Source organism: Thalia democratica, chromosome 7, assembly GCF_965202585.1.
Source record: "Thalia democratica chromosome 7, ktThaDemo2.hap1.1, whole genome shotgun sequence".
Lineage (NCBI taxonomy): Eukaryota > Metazoa > Chordata > Thaliacea > Salpida > Salpidae > Thalia > Thalia democratica.
This window is the reverse complement of record NC_139171.1, coordinates 46,399,314-46,420,096: the sequence shown is the minus strand read 5'-3', so window position 1 is coordinate 46,420,096 and position 20,783 is coordinate 46,399,314. Positions and strand designations below refer to the sequence as shown.

Below are 20,783 nucleotides of genomic sequence, written 5' to 3'. Positions count from 1 at the left end.
GTTCAAGCTTTAACTATTAAATATTTTTTTTGTCATTGTTATTGACTTTAGTAGTAATGCTAAAACAGTGAAAGTTCATTAAAATTTTTTAACATTATTCTAGTTTCATTAAACAATCCGTTACAGTTATTATTCGGACTTATATGCATTTAGCCGTCTTCGTAAATAAATGCTCAATTTAAAAATCCAGCTATCAATAAGTATATAGCATTTTTGTTATAAGTGGTTTTATTTATTCAGTAGGTGTCACTATTTAAATAAAAAAATTATAAGATTGATAATTATTGCTGATTTGAAAACAAATATATTGTTTTTGTTTAAAATTTCGTAATACCAATTAAGTTGACATCATTTTACGATGTTTTTTATTTGATAGTTAGTAAACTTGTCTAAAATCTTAGTAAATTTTTTAACTTCAAAGATAATCAAGTATATCTTACCAAATCTTTTTTATAAGTTCATATATGAAAATATTACACATTTTGAGTTTTAAAGAAAAGCATAGGTAAAATGGCCAAAGTATGACCCGAAATCCGGCCTACGACGTATTTTAAACTTCTAAATATCCTGTGAAAACTAAATAAAGCATTTATTAAATAAGCATTTTGAAATTCGATCTTAATTTTTTCTTAGCAAACAGTAAGTGGTTTAATTGAATGATTATTTCTATATATTTATACTTTAAAAAGTTTGTTTTGATTTTGTGTTAGTATTTACAAATTTACCGATACAACTATTTTAAAAAGACCGGTGCGCGGAAGCACTTTTGTTAAATAAATAAAAAGTTGTTCGTTCTGATAAAGTGACTTTACAATATTTCTATTGGAATAACATTGTAAAGAAGCTATAAAATTACATGAACATAGAGTAATGGACTTTGATCATGAAAAAAAGGGTTTAATAGATTCATTCTGATAAATCTTACTAAAACATTGATTAAGTTATGTAATAATGAAAGCTTATTACATTTGAACTTTTCATTTATGTATGACAAGGTAAAATTTTGTTTATTAACAAATATTGACTCATCAACCTGAAACACTAAACTATGCAAAAGACTTTACAAAAGCTATAATAAACAAGCTAATAATTACATTAAAAGTAAAATTTACAAACTTGAGTAAAGTTAAAGTTCTGACCTATTTCTATTTATTTTCAAGTACAGTAAAAAAAATGGGCTAAAGTTTTGATGTAAAATATAAGTTACTGTATATTATTTGTAAAAGTTTATACATGTGTTTAAAACAAAGTTTTGTTCAGTTTTATACACTATAAGTATTTATTTTTAATCAAGTTTTCTTAAAAAAATATTTTATTGAAATATAGTTATTTTATTAGGGATGTTTACTAAGTACTAGTGAACAAGTTACCTTTTACATAATCAACAAAAAAGTTAACTTTTTGTATATGATTTTCTAAAGTAAAACGAACTCTACTAACTTAATTTAGTTTAATCACAGCAACAAACTAATTAATAAAACCAATTTAATGTTAAATGTTAACTCTGAAGTAGTATTTTTACTATTATTTTATTACTATATTACTATTTATTTTTTACTATATTTTTACTATTAGTAATTTTGTCAACTCTAAGTTATAATATTTTGTATAACTAATGTTTCATCTTTATTAAGATACCTAAACTTTACAAAAATGTATTTCAAATTATGAATATTAGTAATAAAAGTAAATTCAATCAAGTCTATCTCACATGCTACTTAATTAAATAATTACTATAAAAGCTTAGAATGATCATGTTACTCATTTGTAAAATATTTTATATAATGCTAAGCAGAAGTATTTTGATGTAATAAATTGAAAGAAATACAAGTCTAGAAAACTATTAAGTTTTAAATTGCGAGAATTTCAAAAGAATTTTGTATAGTACAATAGTATAAGTTTTCCGAATTTATCATGATGAATGTTCTACTTAAAAGTGTTGACAAACTATCTTTATTTACATTTATTGCTTAAAAATTGCGACTATAAATTTGCTAAACATCAAAACACATACATCTAATAAACTGCTAAAAACTAATGATTTTGAAAACACAGTATAGTTTAATAAAAGAAGTTTGTTTTTCATAACAAAATGATTAAAAGGTTTCCAATAAGTCTAAAACTAGAAAAATGTTTGAAGTGCACAGATTGGTAGAAACTTTAAAAAAGACAATTGATTAAAATTTAAATTAACATATATTTTTAATTTTTATGCAAATTTACAAAAAGTATACTAATATAGTAAAAAAAGGGTGGAGTGAAACTATCAAACTAGATGTTTTTAACTAGGAAAGTTTATATATATAAAATTTCTTAATAAACAAGAAGTACTAAATAATGATATTAAAAGTAAAATAAGCAAAAGCGATCAACAAAATAGTTTAAACTATTACATTAATAAACTTAGTAAAAAATCTATTAATGATTTCAACTATATCATAATTTATCAATTTAAAGAAAAAATTATCATATACGTCATTAGTTTACGTTCTTACATAGTAAAAATGTGGAAGAGAACAATTCAAAAAATCAACAAAAATATATGTATTTATTTAATAGATGTATTTAAACATCAGCTATAAGGTTTTTTCTAAACCAAATAACAATTTTATTCAACTAATTAAAAAATATAAGGTTTGGTTTAATTTAAATGTTTTATATCTTGGCACGCCCTACAATATTTCTAAACAAAAAGTTTATTTGCTTTTTCCACGAATGTTCTTGAGCAAAGGCGTGCGGCTTTTTAACGCCTCCCCAGTTCACAGGTTTCTTATCCAGCCTGGTCACCTTGTTCAGGGGAGCAAACGGCGGTTCAATGAGGTGCCCGGCGCCCGTGTATTTCAAAATTTTGTAGTTCTTGTGGTCGGCACGCCTTAGAAGGGCCTCGAAAAGATTGGTGTAATGAGAAGCGGGCACGCAACGGTCGTCTTCTCCGGCTATCATCATGTAGGCCACGTCTTTATTTTCATAAAAAGGAATCAATCCTTTACCTTCCATACTGTCAAGGTCTTCAAGGGTGAGCATCGGGTAGAGGTCATAAAAGTTTTGGACTTCCCCTTCTTTCAAAGTAGCCGAGTAGGCGTACCATTGGTGAAAGAAATCTGGTACACAGCAGTCTACAAATAAGTCACTTTTGTTACCGTAAAAGTACTTTACATTCAAGTTGTGTATGAAACCGTTAATCATCACTGCGCAATGTATCTTTCTACTGACGTAGGTTGACAACATTAACGCAATGTGTACACTGAATGAAATTGTTATCAAGCCGACGCCAGAGCTTATTATACTTTTATGTTGTAGCATATAATCTATTGCTTTCTCAAAATAGGCCAGGTCACTGCAAAATTCTTTCTTTTCATTTAACCAGTTATTACCAACATCTGCACCAAAAAAGGCAAGAGCTAAAGTGGCAAACCCGTGGGAAGCAAGCAAAGAAGCTTTAAATTCTAGCAAACCAGGCATTCCTCCAAACATAACGACCACACCTGTTATTATTATAATCGTTATATTGAAAATAAGCTTCTGAAAACTTGTAAATTAAGTTCAGTTCTTGCATTCTAAAAACTATAGTTTTAAAGAACTTTTATGTAACGTTTTAAGCGATTTTATGTATGATAAACACAATATTACTTAATCAAATAAACAGTTTTTTTTTTCTCTAAAAACAAGCTACTACTTGCTAGGTCATATGAGGGAAAAACACCTTATGGATACGTAGTTTTATCGATAATTTTTATAAGCAATTAACAGAAATTGAAAAAAAAGCCCATTCTCAATGCCTAAATATTTTCTATTTTTAATATAGTGTTATAGACCCTGTAAATAATTAATTCTAAAATTTGCACCATCATACGTACATAGTATGATGAAATTCATTACCTAAACTAAGATCTAAGAAACTAAAATTAGGATAAAACTAATGACCTTTAGCTTTTTACTAAGATCCGGATCAAGTAAGATTTTGACTTGAAAAAAGATATGGAACATAGCAAAATCTATTTTTTACTTTAACATTTAATATTATGATTATCAATTTAAAACAATAGTAACTTTTTTAAATTTGGAAGTCTTTATTTTTGAACACAAAAAAGCTTAACTGATTAAATTCAAGTAATTTTTTTTTGTTAGGACTTTTATTTCACTGAATCAAGTAAGACTTAAATTTGTTGATTCAGTGAACCACTAGCTAAAAATCTTGTAGAGGTTTTAATCAATCTTGAATAACTCAAGTATGTGATATATTGAATCTATAAAAAAAAATATTTAATGAAATTAAATAAGCATGCATAACACAATAAAAAAAAGTTAGTCAGAATTTTAATGAGTAGTATAACATATTGCTTAAGGTATTAGCTAGTAAGGTTGACTATGTTATTTTCTATTTGTAAAGAACAAGATTTGTTTAAAGTTTAAAAAAAAAACAATTAATAAGAAGTAAAAATGTTTAGTAATCAATTTTATTCACATTTCTTAAAACAAAACCGAAACTTTATACTATTTTAATATTAGAGGCGTAACATTTGTTTTAAACTTATTACTGTTATAAGATATATCTAATATTGTAAAATCTCAAAAAGGAGGAAAATTTTTAAATATTTACCTCAGTTAATTACAGACTTAAAAAACAAGTTTATTTAAAAAATATCCTATGATTTTACAAGTTTTCACATTGAGAAAAACTGACAAATAATATTGGACTTTCATTGTGATTTTTTATAAATCAAAATCTAACCAGGATGAGGTCCTTCTCCTTCAGGAATGAAAAGTGTCCCCAAAAATCCTTGTTTAGAAACACTTGCTCTCTCAATTTTAACGCCTTCTTTCAGAAACCACCTTTCAAATGTAATTGTATCAATGAGCTGGTCACTATTCAAATCGCTTAAACTTTCAGCGCGCCCATCATATGCTTCCAAAGTATACTCCATTGATTTGCTAACATCTTTTTTGTGAAAGCGAGGAAACTTATCCTGTAAAATATATTTGAAGAACGTCTTGCAATAAAAAATAAAAAGCTCAAAATTTATAAAAAAATGTTAAAATAGATGATATGTTATACTTAACAAAACTTAAACTATAAAATTTGACAAATATTTTTTATAACATAACATACTCTATGTTCATCTGCAGGCTCCATAGACCAAAACAGCCCCATTTGATCGATACCTTCGTATGATCCAGTATATGACTGATCTTGGCTTAAATCAATGCAGCCTTAAGTAAAAAATGTTTAAAATAATATTTAGAACTTGGGATATTGTGTTTTAAACAACCTGAATTGGGTGTTGTGATAGTGATTTTTTTATAGTACTAAATTTTACAACTTAAATTTTATTAAGTTCATTTTTTTACAAGAAATAGAACTGTAAATACAGCAATCATTTTTAATACAATTTAGTATGTGATAAAAAAAAAGACAAATACCTTTATTTTTATTTTCACAATACAGTTTTAAAAAACAACTTTAATATACGTATTTTAACTATAATTAACCTAAATTAATTAATTTTAAATAATAAAATAATATTAAACTAAACTAATAGAATAAAATTAACAATATTAAAAGTACATTTAAAACAAAATTAACGTTAATCTGTTTTATTCAAGGTTTAAAAATACATTACTTATAGATACTCACTTATGTTATAAAACAGTATCTTGCACTTTGAATTGGCATGCATCTTTATTTACTAAAGGTAAATTCGTACAATTTCATGTATTAAAAAATAATCGAATTTATAAGTAAAAAATGTTTTGGTTGAATTGTCAATTTATTAAAAAAGTTGTATATGAATCAACAAACTTTAAAAATAGATAATAAAAAAATTACAACTACTTTAAATTTGTAAACTAGGATGATTGCTTGTAGTTTATTAAAAGTTGAAATTATGTTCGTTTTTCAAGACTTTTTAAGCTAGCAAAAAAAAGTAAACTATTTAACGTTGCCTATCTTTGAATCAAAAAACTGCCATGAGTCACCCTGAGTTTTTTATTTCAACTCCTAATTTTCCTCTTGCGCAAACTACTTATACCTAATGTTCATTTTTCTTCTTAAAAATTAAAAGAAAGGTTGCACGTGTATTCTTCTGCATAAGATGTTCATTAAACTTATGAGAAACACTCTTTTCGAAAATTAGACAACAGTAGTCTACACTTTTTTTTTCTTTTTACTGAAACGAGTATTAATAAGATATAACAAACAATTTTTTCTATGAATTAAGGACGTATACAACAATGTAACTTTACTAAACTACATGAGTAACTAAAATTATTAAGTATATTAAAACTTTTCAATGCAAAGTTAACTTTTATATATCCAAACTGTAAAATTAATATAAACCTAAATCATGATAAGTAGTAAATTCAGATTTAAAACAAAAACTAAAATATAAATGACGACCAATTAAAGCAGAGAACCTCTCTATTTTTTTTTCTTTATAAGGATAGTAAAGTATGAAGATTTAGCCGCAAGGCTAAAAAATTTGAAATACTTATTTCAAAATCAATAAAAATCATATTCTTGAACAAAACTGGTATTATAAAGTATCAAAACATTAAAAATGGATCAACTAAAACTCCTTCTAGATCAAGAAAAAAATATGCCCGGATGTTTTGAAAACTCTTAAAAATATCCTGTGATAATTATAAAGAATCAAAACAACCCTGGGACACCCTCAGTTTAAAAAAGAGTCAAATACCCTGAGTTACCCTGAGATTTTCTAGAATTTCAAAATATCCTGAGTGAGAGGCAACCCTGACTATTATAAAAAATGATAGTTTCTTATAATTAGACGAAGAGTTATACAATTTAAAAATATTTAGAACAAACCTTTTGTGTTACTTTTAAATACCCCAAAACTTAGAAAATCATAATCATCATCAGTTCTAACACTAAGTTTGAGACTGACAAAAGTAGAGGGCTGTAAGCCTGTTAAAATTGAATTTTTACAAAAACAATGTATAAAACAATAAGTTAGGACTTAAAAAAAGTATTGAAACTTGATTTTTTTTTAATTAAAATTTCACCTTAAATAATTCTTTGGAATAGTTTAAAAAAAGAGTTAGCATGTGAGAAACATATATTTGTGAAAAGAATAGAATATTAAAAACAAAGAAAACGCAAACATAAAACTTATGTATAATGCCATATTGGGTAAATGTTTTTTTTTGAAGTTTGTTTTATTTTTATTTTGAAAACTAAGGTTCAACTTGACTTTTAGCACTTTGACTAGTTTAAAATAAATTTGAGCTATAAGCTTTTGAGCTATAATTAGAAACGAAACTTTACAGGTTTTAAGAATTAAAAGAAGGCCCAAAAACTTATAAAAAAAAATTTAAAGGCAATAAATCAAGATATTTTCTTTTAAAATTATTTACTGCAGTAGTTTCTAGTAATAATTTCAAAACTTTTACACTATAATCTTTGTTACTAAAAAACAATTGTAAATATCTAATATTTTATTTATCAAACAAAAAAATCAAAGTGGTAAGTTGTTTTAAAACGTAAGAGCAGATAAGTTTAAATTATTTTTTCTTTTAAATCTGATTAAAATGGCCATGAAAATTGTGTCCTTTATATTTTAGTATAGCAAACTTTTTACAAAACTTACTATATTTCATAATTAATTCAAATGTATAAATTCTATAAAAAACTATAATAAAAACTAAAGTATTTACATTAAGCTTTTAATTAAAGGAATATTAATTTTTGTTAAAGAACTGATTCAAGTTTAAGAATACTGATTCATCAACTTTAACAGCACTTAATTTAAAAAATTAGCTTCTTTTCTCATAATTTTGGGTAAAACTGGTAAACTAACATTTTCTTTATAATGTTTAAATACAAATTGAAGTTATTCTAAATTATATAAAAGTGCACTAATTAATATTTATGACATTAGCTTTTATTTACAATATAGTCCTGAAAAAAACTAGCTTCTTTTCTTTTTATCTACCAAAAGGCTATAAGGGATGGAACCTTTTTTTAGAAAAAATAATATTTGCTCTGGTATTAAGTTATAAGTAAAAAATGTTTAAAAAATTAAAATCGAATTTAAAAACATTAATTAATTTTCAAGTTAATTTAAGTTACATATAAAGATATAGGTCAAAAGTTACTTATGTAAACAAATCAATGGGAATTATTTTACTGTCAATTTTCTAAGAATTTTAAAAATTTATTAAATTTCCACTTAATTTTTGTAAATGTGCTAGAAAGCTCAAAATTTTGGGAATTTTTTTTAAATATTTTTAACAATGACAAGTTGGATTTTTAACGTTATTGAACTACAAAATTCTAGATAAATAAAAGCTTATTTTATTAATCATTTAATTATTAACTGTCAAAAAAAAACTACACTGAATAAAAAAACTAAGGTGGATATATATTTTTAATGATTTAGTATTTTTTAACCTTTTTTATTTTGAGCCTTCTATATGATACCTATTGAAATGACTAACTTTGAAACCTTATATCTCATAAGATACTTTGATTTATAATAAACGGTAAAAAGTTATTATATTAAGATAAAACTAAATAAAATAAGACCAACTAAAAAAACGCCTTAACCTACTAAGTAAATAAAAATAGTAGAACATTTTGTTATGCCCAAAAAAATGTTAAAAAAAGTATTCATCTAAAAGACAAAGAAGTTCTAGTTATAATACTTTTATAAATGTTTTTGCTAATTATTATTGTCAATGAAGATGATTTAGACAAGTCTATCTTGGACAAGATAGTTAAAAGGTATCCGTGGGGTGCGATTCAATAACCAAAAGATTCTCCGGGCACCAGGTCCTAGTACCAAATATTCCTTTGGCACCAGGTCTTCGAGCACCAGGTCCACCTTGATTTTTACAAGTTGATCTTAATTTATAGAGTTTTATCTGAGCTATCAGACATTTTTAACCACTTGAAAAGATTATAAATATTTTTTGAGATATGCCCAATCAAAGTCAGTGACCTCAAGAGGTTCCTTTTTTATCTAAAATTTTATTTTTTTTTTTTTTAATTCCAACAAACAAAGTCTTTTAAACTGTAAAAGGAACATTTCCTGAAAGTTTCAGGTCTCTAGCTCAAAAAATGAAGAAGAAGATATATAGGCTTTTAGTGATTTTTTTAATTTCCAAGAAATTTGACCCCAAAAAATTTGGGGTCCATATGTTTGTATTGGAAACTTTTTATAAAAATTATAATATCTCAAAAAGTTAAATAAGATTTTTTAGTTCTATAAAAACTGGCTTGTAGTTTGTACTTCAAGCTTTCATGTAAGATCCAATGTTATTATTAGTAGAAAATTGTGGGACCCCCTATACCCTTAAATTATATTATAAAGCTTTATTAACTAAAATCAAAATTTTCATCTGTTATAGTTTCTTATGATAATTTACTACTAGACTATGAAGATTATTTTTAAGTAAATATTAACTATTGAAATCTTTAAACAGAAATTCATGTATTTGAACAAATAATTTTTTCTATGTATATTAGTAAGTATATATATGCATGATCTAAAACTCATATTGGGTGACAAGTGAAGACACTGATTGGATGCAAACCAATATAAACTTCCCCAAATATAGTTAAATATAAATGTATTAAATGTTAATTTATAAAAATTTTTGTAATTTAAATTTTAATTTTAAACTTAATATTAAATTTCATGATCCTAAATCTTATAACATCATCATGCTTTTATAAACTTAGGTACTTAAACAAATTTCTTTATAGATCTCATTAAAACAGTTTGATATTCATTTTTAAAATCATCAAGGATATGGGAAGAATAAAAAACTTTTTTTGAAGTTTCGTCTTGTTTTTTACATAATTAAAACTTTTACTTTTTACGTTTAAACTTGAAGTAACTTTTAAGACATAAGCATTCAAAGTTAGAGGGTTCAATAAGTTCTTTATAGGAAGCGCAAACTAAAAAGGAAACATTAGACTATTTAACTAAAAATCTATCTCTTCCTTCAGTTTTTAGGCAATTGTTTGAAAACTTTCTCAAAGCATTCTTTAATAAATTTTAAACAACAGGTAGGAAACAGATTTAAAAAAAAAAAAATTAAGTTTTCAATAAAAGACAAACAAAATAAACTTGAATGTTTTTTAATTTTTATCATATTTGTTATATATTTTTTTTCTTCAAAAATTTGCTTTCTATAAGTTGTTTTTCAAATAAAAAACATTCCTGAAAATTTTAACTAAATTGCTTTTAAATGAAGAGAAAAAAATGAAGACACTTAAGTAAATTATAAAAAACTAGTAAATCAGGCTTTAAATTTTTGATTTAATATAATTGTTTTTGTATTTGATTTTTTCAAAACTGGTTATATCTCAAAAAACTATTGCTTTTTTTTTTTGTTGTAGTATTAAATATTTTTTAAACTACATACTTTGAGCTTTTAAATAAGAGCTAATGTTAATCTTTGTAAAAAAATAGTTGAATGTATGCCCTTAAATTGTCTATAAACAAAATAATAATATATTTTATGATTCATAATCTAAACCAAATAGAATCAAAAACAATATTATACTGCAATGTAACTAATATTTGAAGAAGTTGTTGTTAATGTTCAAAGTAATTTTTTTTTAAATATAAGTTATGTTGTCTAAAATATAGTATTTAAAAGAAATAAATCAGTTTTGTTTCTCTTTTTTATTGTAAGTCATAACAGTATTCTACCATTTATTATAGTAAATATAAGCTCTTATACCTTCTAAATAAAAGTGAAATTTTTTGAATAATCCAGTATATTAAGGTAAACTGTAAAAGTACATATATAAAGTTAACTTTATTATTTTATAAACTAAAAAAAATAGTTTAAATAAATATTCAAAAAAGAATCATTGCCAGGTTAGTAGTTAGTATAATTTAAATTGCTTGTTTTCAGCTTAACAGAGTGGACGAAAGCTTTTGAAAGTCTGCTTAAATAATACTTTAACCCAACTATTTTATTTAATAAATTATAAAGCAGTTTAAATAGTTTCAAGTTACAATATACAATAAACAATTATTTTTATAAACACTTTAAATTTGATTTTAATAAGTATGTTGTATTTATAAAAATTTTAGCACAAAAACCATCAATATTTTCCTTTCAAATATGATATTTTTAAAAGTTTAATATAACATAAAATTTAGTTTTTATGCAGACTCATAAAATAAGTAAATAATCTTTATGTAAAATTAATTTTGCTAACTAAAATAGAATTACAAAACATCTAACTAAACTACAATGAATTATTAAAGGCATTTGTTAACGACATAAATCTGTCACATTAAAAATAAATTAATTTTGTTACATTACATATAAAAAGCTTATATAGTATAGGTCGTAAACTTTGTTTTATAATGCTAAATTTTTTAAAAATTAAGCCGAAGAGACTATATTTGAAATTAAGATACAAACACTGTTTTTCATACATTTCAAATTTAATACTTTAATATCAAAATATTTTATATACTTTCAGACATATTTTTGTTTTTTTAATTTTTATTTTTGTTCAATTTGTCTTGCATAAATTGTATACAAAATAACTCACTTTTTAGTTTTATTAGAACTTTTTCATCAGCCAAGGATGAACTTTTGGTTATGCTTAAACTTTTTGGCATTTTTATTTAGGTTTTTAAACAAATAAGCTGTATACATATAATTTAAATTGTAACTAAAAACAACTATCTAATAATTTAAATATAAAACAAAAATGTTTAAAAGCATAAATACATAAAACTACTATAACGGCTCAAAAAAAAAAAATTATGTTAATTCAAATTAAAACAAACTTTTTTATGAAATAAAACTTTTTACTTTATGTTTCAGCTAGTAATAAAAGACCTTAAAACTTTTCAGATCTATAGTTATAAAATTCAGAGCATCTACAAAGACTCTAAATATTTACAAAAATTTTTGGTAAATATATATACATACATATATAGTTGTAATAAACATTTAATTCTAAGTATAAAATCTTCATTCATATTAGGACCTTTTAAAGTTGTATCAACTTATTTTGTTATAAAAAATTAAAAATTGTCTTTTAAAAAACTAACTACTTAGGAACTTTACAGATACTAAAATACATGTTTATAATTAAACAAAAAAATAACCTTATTTATTTACAAAAACAAGACTAAACATAAAAAAATATACTAAAATATTAGTAATTACGTAGCATGATGTCAAGGAAATCATATAGTGTTGATAAAATTATACAGTAAGCCTTATATTCAATGTCTTTTTTAACCATATTTTTTAAAAACTATATTTTTTTAATCAAATTTCAAAGTTTTAATATACTTCTAATTTTTTTTAACGCAGTAAGCTAAAATTAAAGATAGACTTTCAGGTAATAAATTTTAAAGCATTGTACCAAAAAAATCATTCTATTATTTTTACTAATGATTTGGGACAAGTTTTAGGTATCTTTGTTAAATTATAAAGAATATAAGAATATAAAACTAAATTTCAAAAAAAAGGCTAACACAATTTATGTTTTTTTAAAATTATTTAGTTTACAACTTAATTTATAGTTATATATTCATAATTATACAAAAAATTAAGATTTTTCAATCAGTGTTCAATTTTGCTAAAAACTAGCTTAATACATAAAACTTAAAGCTTGCTTTATATTGTAAAATAAAATGATTAAATATCTAAGTGTTTTAGTATAAGTAAATTTATTTCTACTTATGTATTTAAATAGACTAAACATACTAGGTTATAAACATTGATTTTTAGTTTAAATTTATGGTTTAAAAAACACATCAAATATAAACAAGAATAAAAAGCTAGCTATATAATTTCAGCTTGCTACTGGTGCAACATTGGTGGTAATTACCGAAATATTTCCAACTTTAATATTTTTAAAATTATTACCAATAAAATCATTGTTTCACAGTTTATTAATCAAAATTTTAATAAAAACCGTTAATGACCAAACATTTTTTTACTTATTTATCTGTTACTTAACAAAAAAAAGTTATTTGATATAAGAAAGTTTGATTGATGATATTTTTATAGTCTGGAACTTAGCAAATAACTAATTCTAAATTCATCAGAAAGTCATATTCTTAATTTATATTTGTTTAAAGTTAACAGAACTTTATTTTTTGATAAGCTTTTGTGAATAGTTTTAATTTGATTTTTACCAGAGTTTCCCAAATTGAGCCATATGGCCCCCTTGAGGGCCAGTTCAGATATTTATAGGGGTATAAACTGCAAAGGGTCTAAAGTGGGACCGTGAGTAGTAAAGGAGCCATTAGATCATAATTTAAAACTTACACTATATATTTTGGATGAAGAGCAAAACAAAGTCTTAAGTGTATTTAAGGTTTGTTTTTGAGAAACCTTTTTAGAGGGCCATAGGATTTTTTTAAAGAGGCCTTATGAGAAAAATTTCAGGAAACCCTAATTATACCAATCACTAATCTTGAAAATAATAGACAAAATCTAATGATTGCAAGTGCAGTTGTAATGTAAAATTATGGCGTTTACTACTACCAATATGAGTTACAGTCATTCATGCTTAAAATTGGGTTTCAGTTTTTTAGCCTTATTTATCAAAGTACTTCGGATAACAAACTTAGTAAGAAATACAACTTTAAATTAAAACTAGTTTTAAAGTTTTTAAAAACTTTCAAAAACAATCTCACCTTAAAAGATTTATTTCGTAAGAAGAAAATTTTGGTTGTTTAAATATTTTTTTTATTATACTCGTAATACTATTTTCACAGTTAAATAGATAATTGTGTTTGTTTATTGAATGAAAAAAAAAACACTCAAAATAATTGTTCTTAAGAATTAGTGAACGAAAAAACTTTTGGTTAGCCTGCCAATCTAACTATGTTTAAATAAAAATTAACTGCAAATGTATTTGAGTTAAATAATGTTATAGTTTATTGAACGCCATAAAAACCAACGCTAAAATATTTAAGTCAAAGGACCTGGTGTAGAGAAAAACCTTTTGTTCATCAAGCTACATATTACTTACTTATCTATTATCAGTTATGAAGCAAACAGAAAAAAAAAGGTAATATTTAGCATCATCATTTTTTTATTTTACAAAGATATAATAAATATATAAAAAATTAAACACAAAATAACATTTTACTCAGAATTACTTATTATAAAAGGATAATTAGTGTTTAAGTTGTAGAATACGTTTTGCTTAGAATGATAACATAGGCCTTAGACCTAGTTTTAAAAGGTTTCCCATTTTCTGTTCGACCCAAGAAAAAAACTGGATAAACGTAATAAAAAAGTAATTGTACATGGTTTTCTTCTAAAGTATTTTACTAAAATTTAATATTTGTATGTTATGTTAACTTTTTGATATTAAGTAAAGTTTAGTTCATATTTTTTAAAGAACTACATCAGAAATGACGTAGTTTTATAAGTTTTTTTGTTGAAAAAATGTACAAACTATGTTAAAATTTTATAACTACAGAAGTTGCGCAATTTGAAAATGGAAACTTTTCATTTAAAACAGGCCAATTAAAAGTGTTTCATAAACTTTTTTAGAATAATTTTACATCTCGTTGGGTTTAATTTTTAAATCAGAAACTTTTGACCAAATAACACATTGTTTTTAAATAACAACATCATAAAAACCGTACTTTTACAACTTGTTCCTTTAATAAGTTGTAAAATTATTGTTAACGTCTGCTATCAGTTTGTTTTCAAAAATATAATTAGTTTTTTATTTAAACTTAATTTTTAGCTGGACTACTTTAACTAGAACTGTTTCATTGAATTCACTGAATCATTAAACATGTTTTTCTATTAGTAAGAAAAGTTAGATACTAATTTAGACTACTACTTCACTTTTATTTTTTTTATGTATAAAATATTTCTTTATCATTTAGCTTCACAATGTATAACAAAATTTTCACATTGTCAATAAAAAAATGACTTAGTAATTAAACAACTTTACATAAAATTAAAGAACTGGACTACTAATAAAAATTTTGCATTCTGATTTACTGGTATTTATTAGTTTAAAGTTTAAATATTTTTATGAACCGGAGAAATTTTGGACAGTTATGTAATTGACAGTTATGCAACTTATTAAAGTGTATTTGTTAAAGCTACTACACAAAATACTCTATTATTGAAAAAAATTGGGAGCCCACTAAAAAAGTCTAGACCCGCCCTGATGGGCCTAATAACTTGTTTTTAATGGTTTATAACCGAAAAACATATATCTATAGACTTAACTATATCAGGATGAACCACGAAAACAAACAGCAGAAAAAATACACTTAAATTTTTATTAAAAAATGTTTTTATAAGAAGAAAATAAGTATACAACTAGCTACTATATTCACAGTTTTTGTTTTACAGTATTTTTTTTTTGTACTTTAACAATAGTAGTTTAAATTAATCTTATAAAATACTCTGTAAATTGTACCTACATAAGAGAAGTACTAACTTATTAAAAAAAATTTAGCAGTAGTCTAAACGTAGTTATAATATTGTCCTGGACAAGACGTTAAAAGGTATCCATGGTGTGCGACTCGTTACCCGAAAGGTTTTTCGTGCACCAGATCCTAGGACCAAATATTTTGAGCATCTTTTGTTTTGTCGTTTGTTATTGCTTATTAAACGAAAATAAAGCACTCAAAAATTTACCCCAAGGACCTTGTGTAAGAAAAAACCTTTTGGTTATAGAGTCACACACCAGGATATAGTTTAATGTCATGTCCAGGACAATTACTACTATAATAAACTGTATAGTAGTACTTTATGCAGTCTAGACTAGATCATTTTAATTGGAACCGATCTAACATGTCTTGCAGAGACTATTCCTATGTTTAGTAACTATCGGTTTAATCCTTAAACATTTGATATTAATATCTCATCGTAACCTATCTGTACTATAACCATTTACTAATAAGTTACTAATTATCAAACTATTTCAATAATACAACATGTTTTCTTTAAGATGCTAGAAATGTTTCAAACAAAGCTAGATAGGATTAAAAACAAATGATTGATTATCACACTGTTTTCTTTGAAGCTTACTAGAATTAAAGTAATATTTCATACTTTAGACTGTATTATCAATGTACTAAATAATTTTCAAAGTTAATATAAGTTAAAAATAATAACTAGCTTGATATGAAAATTAGATAATTAGCTTTTTTTTGTAATCTCATAAAGAGTGACTTATATTATGTTTAGTTTAGTATAATTTAATTTATAGTAAAATAGATTAAAAATGCTTACTTCTAGCTAAATAAAGATATAAAAGAGTTCGGTAAAATCTAAAAATAAACTGTACAAAGTAGTTAAGTTACGTTGCTATCAAAAAATGTAACAAAGTTTTCTTTGTAAACTTTACCAAAAAGAATTTATAAAAATAGTAGAACACTTTTATATTTGTTTTTAAATACGGCTGTCTTTTGAAATAAATGTAAATACTTAAAAGTAAAACTTACAATATGAAAGTTAAATAAAAAATATTTCATAAAAACTGTTTTAAATTTTTACACTTCTTAAAAATTAGTTAGTTTTTGTTAAAACGTAAAACTCTGTTGTATTAGTTTGAGGCGTGTTATTTTTTTTTAATCTGGCTTATAATTAAATAATTTTTTTCTTGTAAAACGGTAGCACTAAAAATATGTTTACTTTGTTAAATTTGCTACGTAGTATAGTAGCTTACATCGTTGGGAGATTGTTTAGTGTTGCTATTAATTAGGTTTCTTTTGTTATTTTTATATAGCTTTTTATTTCATTCTTTCAAAAATATTTAAGTAAAAAAAATATATATATATAATATAATAAACCATTTTCAAACTTTTTTAATTTCTAAACCTTAACGTTTGATTTAGAACTAGAATATTAAGATTAAGTGTAAGAAAAGCGTTAATTTTATGTATAATAAAAATGTTGTGTTTCACCATTTTAAATGCGTGTTTAACTATATAATTTTTACAGTGAATAAATATATACAAACATTTTGAAAATATTATTTTTTAGCTACAATAACGTAAAAATGGACAAGCTAAAAGAAATTTTAGATGAGCTTACTTTAACGAACAAACCTTATAGTATAGAAATAAAACTAAATTTTGGTAATGATCGCCTGAAAAATGAGTCCTCTGAAACTTTAGTAAAGGTCCATGCAGTTGAAAAAGGTTTCTTTTTTCTTACAGTCTTTATTTTTTACAAAAAAAAGTTGAAACAGTTTAAAGAAACATTATGTATACATTACTGTTTAAACTTTCTCCCTTTTCTCTTCGCTCAAGTAATAATAAGTTTGAAATCAATAATTAATTCAGAAACTTTGATTTTAAGCTTTTCATAAGAAAAGTTTCTTAGGTTTTCCAAATAAATAAAGTTATCTTCTTAAATTGATCTATGTTTTTTTTCAAAAAATGTAAGTTCTTAATTTTTAGCAAGTTCGTAAATATCAAAATACACAGCAGAAGATGATACGGAGTATGAGATGAAAAAAATAACCAAGAAGAGTGATGAAGATGTCGAAGCACAAACCGACCTTGTAAGTTTGCAACTCAGTGATCAGTACTGTGAAGAAAAAGCAACATGCAGTAGAAGTAAACCAGATGACCGACTACCATTTAAATACTTTAAAGGTAACTTATACTTGTTACAACTACAAAAACAACTAATGTTATTAGATATCCATGTGAATTGTAAAATATAGCGTCATAATAATTAACTACTTTAAAAAAAATTATAAAGCGGTTTTGTTAAGCCCTGCACTCCTTGATTTTACTAAGGTACAAACGCTGAACTTTGTAGTTCGTAGCCTATTTTTTTAAATCGTGTTGTAAGATTAAGTTATTTAGCTGAGAAATAATCAAACGTAAAATTACTGCTCTAGAAACGTCTAAAACAATAAAATGAAAAATTAACACTTATCAAACTTTATGTACTATGTTTTACCAACAGAATATGTATATGTTAAACGAAATAGTTTAAAATTGGTTGGTTTTTTGTTTATTCTACAGTTTGTATAGGTAAAACTAGCTTTAAAGTAACTTAAATACTAAGTTTGGTTGTGAGAAGCTTTTCTGGAAAGTTTTTAAACAAAATTTTAAGTTTTCTTTTAAGCTTTAGATTAGAATAACGCAAGCCAATATTGTACGTACGACATACGTGCAGCTACACCATACATAAAGTTAAAATAATTATCTTTATATATATATATAATGATATCTAAACTCTGAAGTTTATTTCAATCTTCATAGAAAACTGAAACTGAAATGTAAATTTATTTATCTTAAAGAACTTAAAAAAGCATCATGCGTATGAGAAAAACAATGAGCTTTGATATTTCTTTACAGTTTAGCTGAAATAAAACAATTCTATTAAACTGTGTTCCAAAACCGCAGCAACCAAAAAACTTTCAACTTTTTTCAAACTTTACAAACACACGCAGGACTCAGCAGCAGCGACACGAGAAATTCGCTCAGCTGCTCTTCCGACTCTTCTTTGGAATCAACGCCGTGCGATTTCCACTCTCTGAAGGAGCGGAGCGCGCTGAGGAGACACGAGTACACAACGAGCTCCGACTCGGAAAGGTCTCTGAGGGACGACGACCTGGACCAGATGGCCCAGAGGTTCCGGATCGAGAAGAGGAAGCTGAGGAAGTTCATGCGGCTGAACAGCATCAAGGTGAGGAGGACAAGTGAAGAACAGGAGAAGGTGAATAGGTTCAAGTCACGCGTCGTGTCGCTGAACAAGAGCAGTGGAAGTGAGTCGGGCGGAGAGGCTAAAGTTGTTGTGTTTTGAAACATTTTGTTCTTTTAGCTTCTAAAGAAAATTTTTAAAATTATATTGAAACATTTTTTGATCTGACTTTCAAAAAAAAATTTAAGTCCAACTAATTATTAAACCTAAGTTAATTTTCAAAAAAACAAGTTGTTGCTTCTAAACTTATCTTAAGTAATTTATAATATTGTTTGTTATAAATTATGTTTGTTAGCTTTGATTTGAAGTGTTTTTTTCTGGAAGCTTTTAGACCAGGCTTTCCCAAAGTAATTTTTATAAGCACCCTTTTGGCAGAAGTTTAAAAAACAACTGCACCCTTTGTTTTATATTACCCATTTACATACGCTCTCTTACTAGTTATTTAGGATTAGTATTGATCACTTTGGGAAATTCGTTATGAAAAAATAGTTTTTAATAACTTTCAAGCTTTTTTTTTTCTTTTACTTTTTTTAGTTTTCTAAACCTTTTCTTTTCGCATTCCAGAAACTAATAAACTAACTTTAAATTAAAACGTATATATTGCTTTTTAACGTACACTGTTTCAATTTAGAATAGAAATATTTCAGTATTTTTATATAAAGAGTTCTTTATAGAATTGAGACTTATAAAAATGTAGAATAGACAATAGAGAGACGCAATTTATAATCAAATAAAATGACCAACTTTTATAACCTTTGGAATTATAGTGTAAATTTATCAAAAAATATTGATTTAAAGATAAAAAGCTTCTTAATATTTTTTAGAGTGACTTCTCTAAAGTATATAACAATAAAAATTGTAGTATATTACTATTAGAATGTTTATTATGCTTTCTTATCATTACTTATTTTTTGTAAAATTATATTAACATTATTACTTTAATACTAAGTGCTACAATTCTTTTTCTTTACTGTGATATTTAATTTTGCAAGAATATAAATGTTGAATTTTATTGACATATTAAATTTGAAAATGCTTGAATCTCGGTTTTAATAAGAAGATATAAATACAAAAATATTAAAAAGCCATAATTTTTTTGTCTACAAACTTTAAAACTCCAGTAAAGCACGTATAAAAAAAGAGTTGTCTAATGGCTAGTTTAGTACTTTTGAAAATTTTCGACAATTCAAATTAGTTTTTTTTTGCTGGCATTGACGTTTTTTAGACGAAAAAAATAAAAAATAAAGTGTATGAGCCTACAAACCGATTCATTTTTATTAAGTATAGTTTGTGTACTTCATAAGGGAAACAGTTTCCGGTTTTTTGAGAACAAGTGCGTAGTTAAAAACATTAAAAAGGTCGGTAGTCTTTAATTAGTCGCACCACGCACTTTATAGAAAAAATCATGCAGGATGCATATATTTGAAATGATTAAAGTAATCAATGTATAAATAATATTTTAAAACAAAAAGGTTATAAATTATGCAGTATAAAAGCACTAGTAGGTGTTAAATATAGAGTCTAGTTGTAAATTCTGACTACAAATAACTTTTTTAAATGTTTTAAAAAAGCATTATTTTAGATTTAGTACAAAGAGGAGCCCAGTAATCATATAATGCAACATTAGGTACTATAATTTAAATTTTTGAGCATCTAGTTAATAACAATGGAATGTTAAAAATATTAACTACAAATAAAGTTACTATTCTTTAGTTAGCTTCAACTTATTTAAAAACCATAAACTTAATAATTTACAAGCATTACATTAGTTATAAAAAATATTTTGCATCTAAAGAAATTTATTAATAAGCCGTTTGAAAAAAAAGTATACTAAACAATTCAGTAAATAGTTTTAATGAATACCAAACTTTACATTATGTAATTTTCTAATGTTTTACATAGCTTACAGATTTTTTCTACATAACAGCAATTTTTAAAAACAATATAATAGATGGAAACTTGAGTAACTATAATAAATTATTAGCTTATTTAACTTAACCAATCTATCTATTTTAAAAAATTAATATCTTAACAGATAATAACTTAAGTAAATAAAATTCTTCTAAGCTATTTTTAGATAGAAAGCAATTTCTCAAAATACAACTTTCCAAAGCACATTAGGATCT

The 20,783-nt window shown here is 24.6% G+C and overlaps 1 protein-coding gene across 1 annotated transcript; it reads right to left on the bottom strand.

The window, feature by feature from the left end:
* Positions 1-2,371: 2,371 nt before the first annotated feature.
* On the bottom strand, positions 2,372-11,640 carry LOC145840876 (bile acid-CoA:amino acid N-acyltransferase-like). The gene is made up of 5 exons (XM_082948214.1): positions 11,543-11,640; positions 6,827-6,925; positions 5,111-5,211; positions 4,733-4,967; positions 2,372-3,485 (listed from the first exon to the last, which is right to left on the bottom strand). Exons 1-5 carry the CDS (start codon positions 11,610-11,612, stop codon positions 2,656-2,658), a joined length of 1,335 nt encoding a protein of 444 aa, XP_082804340.1. The 5' UTR covers positions 11,613-11,640; the 3' UTR covers positions 2,372-2,655.
* Between the last annotated feature and the right edge of the window lie 9,143 nt (positions 11,641-20,783).